The following is a 16104-nucleotide window of genomic DNA, read 5'->3' on the forward strand; positions in this document are numbered from 1 at the left end:
GGCAAAAAGAAGGGAAAATTCAAAAGGTAGGGTAGAGATGGGAGTTAGTATCCATGTGGATCGAAGTCAGGATAGCTCAAGTAGTAGAGCAGCGGCGTATTTAGCCGAAGATATACTAGCTAAATACGCCGCTGCTCTACCACTTGAGCTATCGTGACTTCGATCCACATGGATACTAACTCCCATCTCTACCCTACCTTTTGAATTTTCCCTTCTTTTTGCCATTTTTCAATGGTTGGTTTGAATCCCGTTGTGACAATGACTTTTTTTATCTCAACCAAAACCTTAATTAATTGAAAAGAATTTATTTGATCAAGCGGACCACGAAACCTAATAAATGTTTTTATATATATTGGAGACCAATTTTACGATTTTGAGCATAGCTTCTAACTTCAGTAGTGATATTCATTTTACTTAGGTACAGATAGATATGTTTATTCCTCATGTACTTAGTGTAATTCGTAGCTAAATATTTGGTTGTGAAATTTTTGTAACACAGCTATTTTTCTTCTCACAATTGTATGGATAGATGAAATGTTTAAGAATTTGGTTAAATGAGAATTTTGTTCTATGTTAAAAATGGAAGTTTCATTCCAAAAGGTATTACATCTTCTATATTTAAGAACCAGTTCTCTTTTTTATTATATGTGCTCCCCATTTCAGTTTAAAACCTATCGTTTACCTACATACTTCGTGTTATGTTATGTATCAAACCTTAATTGCAGACTTTCAAAGGCCTGAGATACGTCCGGAAAAAAGGAGGGACAAGATCTTTTTCTTCTAAAGGTCTTGGTGTTACAATTCTGTGATTCTTGATCTATTCTTGTATATTTTGTTTTAAAGTCAAAATGATAACTCCGCTCTTGCTTTCGATAAAAGGTTTAAATCTTTTGAATAATAATTTTTAGAAGAATTTTAATTTCACTGAAAGTAGCGATGTAGTATATATTAAGAACTTCTTCTGGGCTTACATGGCTTCGCTATCATTGTGATTTCGCCACATTCTAGATCCCAGAAAAACGTTTTAACGTTATTGACGCTGCTAAACTACCAAAAAACTACTAACTAAAAGCTATTATCTAAATAAATGGTGTTTTATAATTATTCAGAAATCGTGAGATGCGGTCTGGTGTGATGTAGGTTTCAGAAAAATATTTTCTTTATCGTGCCAACGTTTCGATCTTTATTGAGATCATCTTCAGCGCCTGGGATTTACAAACATTGTTTACATTTAATAAATACATGTAGGATGTGCAAAAAAGTGAATTTATACAATGCAAAATATATTTTTTATATTCAATCAAAGTATTTCTACTCACTCAAAGTGTTTATCTTCTGTGTAATTGGTTTTATAATATTTTTGTCGTTAATTTTTTCAAGATTGCTCCAATTGAGTTGAAACCCTGGGGTCTATTTGGAGTTTACGTTTGATTTGATTTAACAGTCCTTTTTGTGGAGTAATAACAGTAGTTAATTATTCTTCTAGTTGCGTATTTTTATTGCATTTGGCACAAATATTTGCTCTAAGCAATTTTTCCAAAACAAAAGCTTTTTGAAAGGTCCAAATCAGACTCCTTTTCAATATAATATATTTTATATGTTTAATTTTTGATTATTTTACATTTTTATATATTTTATATTCAGAGGTGATTAACTTTAAAACTTTAAAAATAAATTTGTCCTTGATCTTGTTTTTGGTTATCGTGACAGAAACGTTCAGGAAGGTCAACGGCCTCTTTGGATAACAACATGTTTGCTACCTCCAAGATAAAAGCTGTATATATCGTTTAAACATTTACTTGAAATATATATATAGATAACATTTCAGCGATTGGTAATTTTTATTAGACTATTAACGATAATATTGGGTTGTCCGGAAAATAATGCAGGATTTTGGTATTAAACAAAAAAAAAGAAACTAGTTACTTTAAAGCAATGTTCTTTAATCAAAANGATTAATAAGTGTTGACATTCATACAAATGAGTAATCCTGTAAACGTAAACAGAATATTTTATATAGATTTTTTTTAATGAAAACTTAAAATCCTGCATAATTTTCCGGACAACCCGATAAATGGGTGATTTTATCAATAAAGACACAAAGTAACAATTTATCAATACTTTAGCCACCAACTTTAAGAAAATCCAACACACGTCATATCTTCATTTTGTATAATCTTATAAACTACATAACTTATAAACCATAAGTCTATGGTTTATCAAGCTTTACATAGAAGCAGCCCTGACAGCTCACAATCATTTTTTAATAACAAATCTGAAACAATGCAATCATTTAACTCTACTAAGGATTAATATTTATTAAATATTGTAAAATAATTTCAACATTATAAGAGGGTTTACTAAAAAGGTTAATATACGAGTTTCACAAATGCACAATTAATATACACAATACACAGTTAATACACAAATATGAGATAACTTGTTTTAGCGTTTCCTACATGACAAGAAAGACTTTAAAGCAATTAGGGTACAAGTTTATCTTCTTCTAATTTTGAGGCAAAATCAAAATATCGCTTTGCTCTTTTTATTCTACATATGTAGCTTTTATATCTGTTATTTTTTCTTTTCGCAGTACGAAGACCTTTGTTTCTTCTTTAGTACAATTCGTATGGATAACTCGGGGTTGCAATTTCATCATTACTTACTTATTACTGCTCTTGTTAAAAAGTTTTTATTTTTACATATCTTTGAAGAGTACTAAATTTTACTCTCTGCCAAAGTTGATGAGATCCAACAATATTTGCAACAATATTCATATTAAATCCATTACAGTTCGTGATCCGATTGACCAATTAACTTTTTTCAATTAATTAATATTTATGAAAGGTATTGGTTGAGATTAAAAAATCAGTGTCACGAGCGGGATTCGAACCCACGAAGCCACTGCTCTACCACTTAAGCTATCGTGATTTCGATCCTAACTTCCCTTCCTCGGACACTAACTTCCCATCTCAACTTCACCACTCGCATATTCATATATTCTTATTCAACACTACCTTTTTCTAATAAAAAGATAGTTACTACTCACAGTAAGTTGTTTTCCAATGATCCGGATTTCGAGCTTTTAGCTCATCATCAGTTGTAGAACTCCTTCAACCTGATGATGAGCTAAAAGCTCGAAATCCGGATCGTTGGAAAACAACGTACTGTGAGTAGGAATTATCTTTTTATAAGGATTGAACACCGCACACACTCCACCATTCATCATTTTTATTATCTTTTCCTAATAATTGGACTAATCTCTTTCTTGTTCTTTTCTCTAAAGTCACGATAAACTGCCTCTTACTTCGTATAGCGTTCCTTCATTTCTATAAACAAATAGGTATCCTAATAATGACGCTGCGGTCAGGTAGAAGCGATGAAGATGGGGTGAGTAGATTCACTTTTTGTAAATGACGGTTCTACTCACATTGTTCCACAACGATCCCAAATTTGTACCATTAAACGCTCATCATCAGTTTGAATCTACTTCCCTTCCTTTGTTGAAAACTTGAAACTGTAACACTTTTGTATTCATATTTAAAATGAAATGGCGTTTTGTTTCATTTAGATGATCCTTAAATTCAAAAATTATTTTCGAATTAGGAAAGTGTTCTTTAACTCTCGTTTGATTTTCTCTGTCGCTTTGTCCTATATATTTAATATCGCAATCATTACTTGGGGATTAGGATTCATTACGGGATAATCCCAACTTTGTGCCAAAATTTTCCTGGATAATTTTGAAAAAAAATTCAAATAAATTAAATCTGTCCTTTTTGAGAAGTAGTTCCTTGCTAATGGTTTACATACAAATCAAGTCTTTTACTTGTAGTCATTAAAAATGTATGCACACGCCAACATTATAACGTAAAAGATTAATTTATGTAATATTGTTAGTAATTTAATTTTAGTGAAAAGAACAAGTTATATTTCAAATCATGTCAGTATGATTTTTCAAATTTTGTACTTTTTGACAATTTCAACAGATTTTTCTTGATTTTGATCACGTACGTCGTATCAGCGTCTCCATGCAGTTACAAAGCGTACATCAAACCCGGATCACGGTTCAGAATCGTGAATCGAGGTTTTCCGGATTTCTACGAGGCGGGCGAGTCCTGCACCTGGTACGCGGTGACTCACCCTGATGCCATTCTCCACTTGCGATGTCCTGTCGTAAACCTGGCTCAAGTAAGTGTTGCCGATGTGCCTACTAAACACTTGTTGATTTTTGTTTTTATTAATTTCATTATAAAAAATGCGTTTTAATTTCAGGGCGACTATCTTTTCGTGACGACTGGCAGCTTGAGGGAAGGAATGGACTTCGATCAGAGTTTTGAAGTCCAAGGCAAATCCGTCCTCATAGAATTAGTTTCAAATTCATGGCAAGTAGGGTTTAAATAATTACGAGTTTTAAACGTGCTTAATTAAAGACTAAATTCATTTTTAGGGCGGGAGGCTTATTCCAGTGCGAAATTTGGGCGGATGAACCTGACACTGGAGACGAGGATTGTGACTGCGGATGGAGCTACAGTGTAATGTATTTGTACATTCAATTTACAAAAATAAATTTAAAAAGATTTCAATTCTAATTAAGCGGGTCATTCTTGTACTAATTATGGAGCAATTGATGGATTTTATTGCTTCTTTAGACTGTTATCGTTTCCACGATCATGACTGAAAAAAAACCTACGTATATATTTTATTCTTTCACAGTAATAAACAGATCCAGTTCTCTATATTTTGATTATTGTTACCAATACAGATTAATAGTATATGAAAAAACTAATTGACCTCTCTTATTCTTATAATTTATAATTGATTGTACAGTAACCGCAAACAAAAAAATTGCAAAAATTCTTTTTTTGAAATTTTCTTAATAGATTCCATTTATCAGATTTTATCACGATGTTTTTTTTCCTTGTAAATGGTCGAAATAAGCGTATTAAATTTATGATCAAATTAACAACCTAAAACTCAGCACTTTTTGTGAATTACGTTCTTTTCTGTGCTAAAATAATTAATTGTCATGATTCGTTAAGTTTCTTTTTTTAATCAGCCTTCATGTATATTTAGGAAAATATGTTTTCGGGTCGTCTTTGAACTTCGAAACGCGTTATTGGTAAAAAAATTATCATATAAAAACTCTCGGTATTTCAGGCATTAAATATATTTTTATAGATAAACAATTAGTAATTATTAATTAATAATAAATAATTAAATAAATATTAATTAATAATTAGTAATTCGAGTTCATAAAGTAGAACCAATTTCTTTCAAATGCTTGGTTGAAAAAAAATTTGAAAAAGTAACTGCCGAAACCCGGGATCGAACCAGGGACCTTTAGATCTTCAGTCTAACGCTCTCCCAACTGAGCTATTTCGGCTGACGTACCAGTACTATTTAAAAGTATATACCAGTATACTCTCTTGCAAAGGTTAGCTTGTATTTTAGCGAATGGAAGTTTAATTTCATAAAATTCTGTTGAATTTGTTGCATGGAACTATTTTACTACGGCTTGTTTTTACGAATAATTCTTATTTTGTTCTGCAAAAACCATTGGATATCAATCACAAAACATAAAATAGTAATCTTATAATTTTGCGCTGTCTATCGCTCTTTTTATACAAATTACTTATATATTTAACGTTAATTATAAATATATACTCAAACACAAAAATAACCGAACACTCAATTGTTTTGCTTATTTCATACGTATGTGGTTTTATCGTTATATTAAACCCTACAATACTTAATTAACGTAAACCAAATTAAACGAGATAAAAATTTTACTAGTTTGAATAAAAATTATTTAATTCTGATAGTTTGAGAGAAAATTCATAAAATAATAACTATTTGGGTGAATTTGTGGTTCAAATCGTCACAATTAAATCTTTTTTATGAAAACTCATAATTGTCTGATCTCGATTTATTTGATTTAAATTAAAATAAGTATATGACGATAAAATGCGTACATATAGTTTGAAAGAAAATACGAGTGTCCGGTTTTTTGTCTTCAAGTATATTTATAGCTAATAATATAATAATTGTTTAAATAAACAATTACAACAGTAAAATTGATGTAGGAACAAATTAATTGACACGAAAAACATGTGAAGAGAACTCACACAGTGGTGAACTTCCTATAGAAGGAATAAACCAAAACCTCTCTTTTTTAATTTTCTTCGTCACTACATGGCACAATGAGATCATCGGCGTTTCAGTCAATAGGTAGGATTATCTGGGATGGTTGTGGAATTGAGCTAACGGATCAAGGCATTGGGATGTGTCGAGCGGCATTTATGGAATTTTTCGTATAAGTTTTTGGCTACTTCTGAAACGTAAGGAACATTAAGGTCTCGATGTAGGGTGAAGGTTTCATACATAATAAGGACGGTAAACAATTTTGCTTAGGGCTTTTGATTTGAATCTTTGGTGGCATTGGAAGATGGAATGCTTGGTTGACCCCAAGAGTTCGATACCGTATAACCAGATAGGTTTGAATACCATGGTTTCTATTAAACTTTTATAATTAGTGGAAGTTTGGATTGCCTGTCGAGTAGGTACAAAACGTTCCGAAAATATGAAAAAAAAAACATCTGTGTATGTAACGCTTATGCATAAGGGAAAATAAAAATTACGGTTATAGTTTTGGAGCACGCCAATTTTTGTTTGTATCCAGAGAAGTATTTTGAAACTATTACAACAATGCCGAGGATTTAACATGTTAAAACAGAAAAACATTGAAAGGGAATGTAAATAAATAAATAAAAAAAATAAACAAAGGTGATCTAAATAAAGATCGAAACGTTGGCACAATAAAAATATAAAAAAACGTTTTTCAAAACGTACATACAAGTCAGCATCTCATGATCTCCAAATAATCATTAATTAACGGTCTCTAAATACCACACATTTCTACACGAGAAAAACAAAGACAAAAAAAAAAAAAAGCTCACCGGAGACAAAAATTCAAACGTACGGCTTCCCCCAAATTGCCGCCGGTGATAAATCTTTTTTCAAGGTGAAAAAGATAGAAAGATTCTACAAATCATAAGCAATTTTTTAATTTTTCATAGCTGCAACACCCACCAATCATTCGTGTGATCAGTGTATGGCACCTTTGTCACAATTGTAATAATTAGTATCTATTTATTTTATTTTTTTCACGAGGGTTCACAACAGCAGAGGCCATATAAACCCTCGGGGTGCCGGTGTTTTTGAAAAAAAGCCCATTTGTAAGTATGTCGGGTTCGAATGCAGGGCCGCTGGATACCTGAAACCCGGGACCTTTACCTTACAGTGATGAGCGCCGTGTCAACGCCTAAACCGTTGCGGCCACCGACGCCCCAATTAGTATCTATTAATCACAATATACTTAGTACGCCAATATTTAATGCGCTAGGAAAACGAAGGATTACAATGTATGATATAAAAATTTTAATTTGACACATTGATCTTATAAACTAACGGCACCAGCCCGGCTATTTTCAGACTGTAAAGTTTAAACGTTGTCCATTAAAGATCATTTTCACATTATAATATTTTATCATTTATCTGTGAAAGTTACTTGAACTACGTTATTGGCAAAAAGCCGAAAGAAGTCCGGCGACATCAATCATCACATTAATCAATTCAAAACACTGAATTTTTTTTGCGATTTATAGAACTTAAGCTAACTTTTAACGATAAATTTTCAATTGAAAACAGTTTTAACAAAAGTTATTCATTCAATTTCAATTTTTTAATACAGAACACTAATAAAACATTCCCACCCAATGGAGATTGTTTAACATTAATTTTTGTACTACTATTAAAAAGTCGGGGTAGCACATCCTTTTCATAGGCTTAAAGGAATTATTAATTAGTGTGGAGAAGACAGTTCAATGACAAATTGTCGTACTTCGAAAGGGTGGAGTTGATGCCAGGTTACTAGGCCCGACTAAATGGATGTGGATGATGAAGTATGATGTAAAGATAAAAAAGAACATCTGATATTTTCCGAAAGATCTTGGGTAGTATAGTTTGCATACATTATAGGTGGGGGTGTTTTGTTCAACCATAGAAGTTATTATTTCTTATAGGTTAAAATATTACGGTGTTAATGGTAATTTATTGTTTATAGCGTTAATTATCTCTCGTGGATCCCTCAATGTAGAAATAGGTTTAAAAACTTAATTTAAATTTAAATTAAATGGGAATTTAAAATAAAAAAAGAACGTGGGGAAATGATATTAACGGCCTTTTAGAAAAAGGTAACAATTTATTAAAATAGAAAATAAAATGATATCAACTTATCAACAACACAAATTGGAAAAACTTAATCAAAATAATATGATCCTTTAAAATGAAATCGAGCTAGCTCTATTGTGTCTATTCTAATGTTACAATAAAAATAATAAAATCAACTGACTCCAGTATTTACACAAACGCAAAAAAACAATAACAAAACTTTTTTATGGGAGGCAAATATTGAAGGCTCTTCTTGTTTGCTTTTTCCAATTCTTCTTGCTTTCCTTTCTTTAGCTTCGGCTTGCGTCCAATTTTTCTTTTCGAAAGATCGATCCGATCTGCTGCTTCTCGTCTTTTACATCTCCTTTCCTTCTTTTGTCTGCTTCTCCTACCGGCCAGCGGGAATTTTCAAATTTTATCGTCATATGTTTGAGGCTCGTCAGTTTAAAATAGATAGGGTGTAAAGTAATTCATCGAAGGGTAATGGTATACATTTGCTTTCGGCATGATTGATTTCTTTTTACATTTCTTCAACTTTAATTCTAAAAAAATATGATTTTAAACATTTCTATGGGATAGCGGTATCTGTTTGTGTAAAAATGGTGGCTGGGTTATCAGCATGGCATTTTTATTCGGTAAATATTATTTTCTTTCTTTTCGCACTTGTCTTCTCCTTAGTCTTTTATCATGATTTTGTATGAAACTGTCTCATTACAGTCAGGGTAAAATTTCCCAAAATTGAGTAATGGCGAAAAAAGTACTGGTCAGAAAGCTGTAAAAAATAAAATAGGATTGTGTGGTGATTAGTGACCGCTAATCGATAATTATTCAGAAATCGTGAGATGCGGTCTGGTGTGATGTAGGTTTCAGAAAAACATTTTCTTTATCGTGCCAACGTTTCGATCTTTATTGAGATCATCTTCAGGGCTCAAAGTGTTTGTCTTCTGTGTAATTGTGCCATTCTTGCGTGTGGTGTTGAGAGTGCACTCTCACCCTCACAATCCTGGTAGCCAGGATAAGGTAGCAAGTGGAAGATATGATTTCATTTAGTTCAAAAACCTTACAAAACTGTTGTGATATTTTTCAGGAATACAATAGTGCATAATATTTTATGTTCTAGAGAGCTAGCATGACAGCTCCAACCTTCACTGATGTATGGCCGAGGGTCGATCACGAAAACCAAACAGCTTAATTGGTACAGGCTAACAGTCTAGTACATATCTATGAAGACGTTAAAGGGTGGGTTTATTCAGGCTATTGCGAAAAAGAAGGACGGTATGAAGGACTAGGAAGGGTTGTTCGGATATCAATTGTTTTTGCGACATTTCCTCTTGAGATCTGAGGTGTGATAAAGCTGTAATATGGTTCATCCCAATAATTTCTGTCTGCTATTCTTACTGCTTGGGTCTGATAACGAATGATTTCTGATTCTGTCTACACACCTTCTAATAGCAAGGTTAAAAAAAACAAAATTGTCGGAAACGATCAAACTATAAATCTATTTCATCAGTAAACAATTGCACTTGGGAACAAAGTAAATTCAAAGAGCAGGATGGGCGATTTATGTGAGAAAGATAAAAGCGTTTTGAAAAGATTTGAAGATTATTGAAAGAACAAGGACAAATCTGTAAGCTCACTCCCCCTATATTTAAATACACAAAAAAAGAAATTCTGCAATTTTACAAAGTCTCATGGTTGCAGGATGTCAGCGAATGTATAATCATTTTAAAACTTTCATTGTACCTGGAATTGCAAAATAGGTTCACTCACATCGATACAAATGGTTCATAGATTTTTTTTAAATTTAAAGACAAGGATTGTCGGAGGGGTTGAAGCTGGAGTACACGAATTCCCGTCCATGGCGGCTTTGGTGAACAGGTACGGTTTGTACTGCGGTGCAGTCATCATTGCCAAAAGGGTGGCTATCACTACAGCGCACAGCGTCCTCGGCCGAGATCCCAACGACTACCGGCTGCTGGTCGGTGAACACGACATTTCAACAGGTTATCGATGAAATCCTAAAAGTAAACATCGATCAATAACCTTTTGTTTTGTTTTTTATCATTTTATCAGGCAAGGACACAAATGCTACTAAGCTTCTGGCGATCAGCAAATTCATCCCTCATGAAGATTACTTGAACGGGCACAACGACATTGCTGTCATTATCACAAAGGAAAATATAGTATTTTCCGCCCGAGTAGGTCCGGCTTGCCTTCCGTTCAGTGTGGGTAATCTAGAGAGGAAGTATGTTCAAGCAGTAGGTAAACAAAAATGAATTTTTTAACGTACACCATTTTTCATGTACAATCAAAGAGCTTAAGAAATAAAAAACTAACCTAATGCGAAAAAGTAATCAAGTAAAAAGTAAATTTAGTGACCGTTAGTTAATGATTATTTGGAGATCGTGAGAAGCTGTCTGGTGTGACGTAAGTTTTAGAAAAACGTTTTCTTTATCGTGCCAACGATCTTTATTGAGATCATCTTCAGGGCTTCAGAAACAGACTCTCAACACGACACCCAATAATGACTCATCTACACAGAAAACCAACACTTTGAGCCCCTAACACTTTTTCAATACAGATCGAACGTGGGCACGATGAAGAAAATATTTTTTCTAAAACTTACGTCACATCAGACCGCATCTCATGATCTTCAAATAATTATTTACAGTATATCGAAATAATTTTCAGATTAGAAATCTTTCCGCTAAATATAGTTATTATTTGTTTTGTAGAAATAATATTATTATATTTCATAATTTTCCACTTGAGTTTAAATTAAAGGGATCTAATGGTTCTTAGCTAAATGTTTTAAATTAGAATATGAAGAACCTCCTCTTCCACAAATTCCATTATACAGAGTATTCTTTTCAGTTGACCCAGCTGAATTTCTCTTGAACCAATGATGCTATAAAGAAATTTATACGTGTTTAATATTTTTTTGTCTAGTTTCAACTTTTTATCTTCTTTTGGAGAAAAATTGTACGGGGTACGTCAGTCCCAATTCAACTTAAAAGTTTCAAATACGACCGTATACATCCTTACACATCATTTTAAAGGAACTTCTACGCTGAAAGCAATGGCGCAATCGGATTTTAAATTGGTCAAAAAATGGCAAAGTTATGGCAAAACATTTGGGAAGAAAAGAAAAACACTGTTTTTTTTTAAAACTGTTTTCTATAACATTGTCATTTTTAGATCAATTTACAATCCGATTGCATTTTTGTTTTCACAATAAAAAAATAATTTAAAATTATGTGACATGATGTATATGGTCGTATTTGAAATTTTGATGTTGAACTCGTCCTGAGGTACTTGTATAATTTTTCTTCAAAAAAAGGTGAACATTTGTTGCTAGACAAAAAATATTAAATACGAATTCTCTCAAGAGAAGTTCAGCCGGGCCATCTAAAAAGGACACCCTGAGCTCTTTATCTCTCTGAGCGAGATTTGCATAATACACCCACATATTTCACGCCCACAATCGTATATTTATATGTAGCTAAACTCTTTTCACGTTAATATTGATAATTATAGAATTATAGAAATTACCATCAAGAATATATTTTTCTAAATTGAAAATTATTAGTTTATATTGCCTATCAATTGTATTAAACATTCCCAATTGAATGAATTAACTAAGAGTTCCGTTTCTGTTAAAATTTAAGAGATCTGTTGCATTTCTAGGCTGGGGAATGACAGAGTTCGGAGGTACCATGTCCGACTATCTGCAGAAGACATTCCTTCAGGTGGTCCAGCCATACCACTGCCAAAACGCCTATAACGAGAGATTCTCTGACGCTCAGCACATCTGCACATACTTCGACAGCCAAGATGCTTGCCAGGTAATACGAAATTTTGATTATTGCAGGAAAATAATTGTCCCAACTTTCCTAGGGCGATTCCGGTGGTCCCATTTACTACAGGGATAATAACCGGATGTACCTCGTCGGTGTGATCAGCAACGGGATCGACTGCGGGGGCAAATATCCCGCAATAAACAGCAGGGTTTCTTATTTTCTCAATTGGATTACCTCAGTAGTCCCAAGTAAGTTTCTTATCTAATTTTTAACTCTGCGATGTAAGAAAAATATAAAAATATTTTTCTTTTTCAGATTCTGGGTTTTGTGTGAAATAATAACACTCAATTTGTGTTGTAAATTATTTTTTTAATTAATAATACCAGGTATTCTGTATTAATTCAGGATACTGTTTTTCGAAATACAAAGATAAATTTGATAATCCTGAACTAAATTAGAAGTTTTCTTAACTTTCTTGGAAAACCCTGGAACTGCTTTTATTGCTTGAACAATTTACCGGGAGAACAGGTTACATGATAAAATGATAATACTACTATTTTTAAAAATTGTTTATGTATGCCAATTGTTATCTAGTGATATCAAAAATGCTTCAGATTATAATCTATTAAACTGTATCATCATTGTTACTACACCAATATATTAAATTGTTATATTTACGATCTATTTGCCATAAGCAATTTTTTTTTTTAATAATGAACAAACTAAACCAATCAAGTAGCAAGTATACTTCATCAGATTAAAAATGCTAACATTTCTGGGTGAAGTGTTTCAAATATTTAAGGCTGCAGTTGCCCTGTAAATATGATACAGAAAATCTTTGGATTTTCATGAAAAAGTTGCCGTCGAGGTATTTTTTTGTCGTCTGTTTGATTACTTTCGAGGTCTCCAAGGAAAAAAGGTCGAGTCAAAAGGCAAGAGAACATTGCAAAAGATTACGCATTTACGCGGACTGGGAGGACTCGGCCGCCGGCGACTCAGCACTTCGGACTTAGTTAATGTTTCGCTCGTATTTCGCGAACTTTGATTTAAGTTAGGCCCCTTCTGGGAATTGTGATAATGCTCCCTGTCTTGGTGAAGTATGGATTTTTATACCAGAATGAATTTTCAAGAAGGGCCAAAGTTTGATGTAAAACGGAATGGCCTTGTTCGACTACCTTCAGTTCCAGCTCTCTTTCTTTTTTGCAAAACTAACAACAATTTTTCAAGTCACCATGTTGTTTTTAAATATTAACATATAACAACGTTTTTCTTTCTGAAAATTCTATTTTAGACAATAAAATAATTTCGGTTGTTCAGGAGTGTTTGACGGTGGGTGTCGGCAACGAAGGGCCACTGCTGTACATTTTTTTTCTCTCTTTTATCAATTAAAAGTGAATTCGAACCTAATATCGCTAGCATACTCTTTTTGAGACAGTGTAATGCCAAAATTATTATAATCTTTATCGGTATGACGAGAAATTTAAATAATTTGTCGATTGGAAACCTATATTTCTTAAATTTTGAATTGTTTCTCTGTAGCCTGTGGAATTGTTTTAACTTCATTCATTTACGTCTACAACTGTACATGTATTATATACAACCAGCAGATTGGATTTCAATTTGTTAGTGTGACATTACCGGCGTTATAGAGGAAGCTACCCGATTGACAGCCGCTCTGGATTAATCATTCAAGAGGTCTGTGACCCCGTATTATCTTCAATCGTCTAGGAGACAATTGTAGGGAATGGAGTAATTGTGCAATTGTGTGCTGCTGTGATTAAAATATAGTTGATATGTGAAGATCTCTCTGAAGTGAGTTGGTATTTACGTTTTTTTTAAATTAATTTATTTATTTATTTGTAGGCTATACACACTTGTACATAATGCAAATGTGATCACAATTATATTGTTCACCGCTCGGTCACAGCACTAACACTGATGCCAGCTCTGCACCCGGAATACGCATGCCATGAGAAGCCAGCCAGTGCTGGCACTCATTTTAATGGATTAAGGGGCAAGGAGGTCTCGGGGCCATCGTCGTTTTAGGCGACGGGGTGGAATCTCGGGATGGGACTATGTGGAGAGGGCTCTAGCGGTAGAGTTAAGGTGGATCGATAGGTTGGTATGAAAGTTTTGAAATCGGGAATGGATCAGTTCGTGGACAAAAGAACGTTGAGGTCTTTGTGGATAGTGAGGTTGGAGACGTAAAAAGGAGCTTTGACTGAGGACTTTTGATTGGATGGTTTGGCGGAACCCCACAGTTCCAAACCGTATGCCCAAAGTGGTCGCAGTAAAGTCATGTATAAGGTCAGTTTAGTGCTGATGGTCAACCCGGATTTTGGTCCTAGTAGTGTGCGTAATTGTCCAAGTCTTCTGTTGAGTTGTTGTCTTTTAAGTCTTGTGTGAGGATTCCACGTCAGCCTGCTATCAAGGTATAGTCCTAGATATTTGACTTGAGTGGAAGTCGGTATCTCTTCATTGTTGATGTATAGTGGAGGGCAAGACTGCTTTTTCGAAGTGAACGTACATTGGATGCTCTTTTCTCCGTTTAATATTGTCTTCCACTTTTTACACCAACCTTCGATCAGCTCAAGGTGTTCTTGGATATTCGAGGTAGCTTGTGTAAGATTCAAGTTAGAGGACAAAATTGCGGTATTGTCCGCGTAGGTGGTAACGATGGTATTGGGGTGAGTAGGTAGGTCAGCAGTATAGATGGTATGGTGTTTACATAACAATTCGAAGAAACAATTAGTCATAAAATCGTCGATTGTTAATTTGTAATATTGGATTATTGGCTGATCCGTAAACTTGGCATCTGTACATGAAAATAGGTTTGAGTAGGTATGTCAAAATAATTATGATCATTCAGAAGGTAGTAAAATGTATTAAATAGTTTGTTGAGGGCCCGTTTTTGTAATCGTGTGTGCAGATGGTTCATTTTATAAGTATATCCTAAGACGTCTGGCGGAGTGTAAAGGTAATGTATTGAGGCTTTTAGGAGTACAACTTTATTTTCCAAAGATTGCTTCATTTTTCAATTGTTGACATGTGGTTTGGTAACTTGAAGGAATCTTGGTAGAAGAGGGACGACTTGTTAATATGGCTGACATTGGTGAATATGGCGGCAGTCTGATTTTTGGGTATGACAGGCATAAAAATTGTGTACAGCGGACCAGCTATTGACCGCTAGTACTTCCTTCATCTCAGAAGTCTCTGATTCTTCGACAAAAATCTCCTAGATGAGTGATTATACGATCAGATAAAAGTCCTGGAGTAAAAATTGTTCTAATTTGTATAATAGCCTCTCATGCTATTATCACTTTATCGATATGTTGAGAAACATGTAAAAACATTCCAGTCGGAGAGAGTTTCTGTTAGAGACGTGAAATAATGTAATCTATAACTTTGTAAAGTTGATGTGTAGTGGAGTGATGTGCTCGAAAACCAAATTGATGTTCCGGCAAGACGTTGTTCAAAGTAGCAATTGAGATGGTTCTAATAATTAAAATTATTAAAATTTTGGTTAACCTATCCGAGCACTTTTATTTTTTATTTTGGCGTGCATATGTATAAAAAACAAACATCAGACATTGGAAGATTATCTGGAATGATCAATCTATAAACGGCGGATTAGTTAGAGATCGATATGAATATATAACTAAAAAAAAAATATTTACATTATTAACAACCGATAATAATAAACATTAAAGTTAATATCCGTCAATAAAATGATCAATAAAGTTATTGTATTTAGTGTAGCGCGTTACCTAATTTGACGGGAAAATGAAATAAACTGAATAATGGCACTTACACTATGTAAAGGGTGCCCTTTTTTAGAGGACCGGCTGAATTTCCCTTGAACTATTGAAACTCTCAACAAAGCAAAAAGTACGCCTTTAATATGTTTTTGCCTAGTTTCAAATTTCTACTTTTTAGTTTGTTATTTATGAATATACTTTATGTTCGAACTGCCTGCCTTTCGGAAAGATGCAAAGATTTGCTCTTTTTAATCATTCTTCACCGGTGTTCAGAACCATTGAGTCAGGGGAGACAAATTGACAAACATTTCTATCCT

The 16104-nt window shown here is 33.6% G+C and overlaps 1 protein-coding gene and 1 non-coding gene across 5 annotated transcripts in view; one reads left to right on the forward strand and one right to left on the reverse strand.

Annotated features, from left to right (window-relative positions):
- LOC106673044 (venom serine protease-like) overlaps positions 1 to 12711 on the forward strand; it is a 40139-nt gene extending 27428 nt beyond the window's left edge. For all 4 annotated transcript variants that reach the window (XM_024229249.1, XM_014404962.2, XM_014404959.2 and 1 more), the window contains 8 exons: positions 3987 to 4188; positions 4273 to 4382; positions 4448 to 4532; positions 10040 to 10232; positions 10303 to 10491; positions 11917 to 12074; positions 12127 to 12277; positions 12345 to 12711. In XM_024229249.1, the coding sequence (XP_024085017.1) occupies positions 3987 to 4188; positions 4273 to 4382; positions 4448 to 4532; positions 10040 to 10232; positions 10303 to 10491; positions 11917 to 12074; positions 12127 to 12277; positions 12345 to 12367 (1111 nt within the window). In that variant the 3' untranslated portion in view covers positions 12368 to 12711. The remainder of the gene's footprint in view (positions 1 to 3986; positions 4189 to 4272; positions 4383 to 4447; positions 4533 to 10039; positions 10233 to 10302; positions 10492 to 11916; positions 12075 to 12126; positions 12278 to 12344) is intronic.
- Positions 5311 to 5383, reverse strand: Trnaf-gaa. The gene has a single exon. It is a non-coding gene; the product is annotated as a tRNA-Phe (tRNA).
- Positions 12712 to 16104: the final 3393 nt, after the last annotated feature.

Source organism: Cimex lectularius, unplaced genomic scaffold, assembly GCF_000648675.2.
Source record: "Cimex lectularius strain Harlan isolate CLEC.00 unplaced genomic scaffold, Clec_2.1 scaffold354, whole genome shotgun sequence".
NCBI classification, from domain to species: Eukaryota; Metazoa; Arthropoda; class Insecta; order Hemiptera; family Cimicidae; genus Cimex; species Cimex lectularius.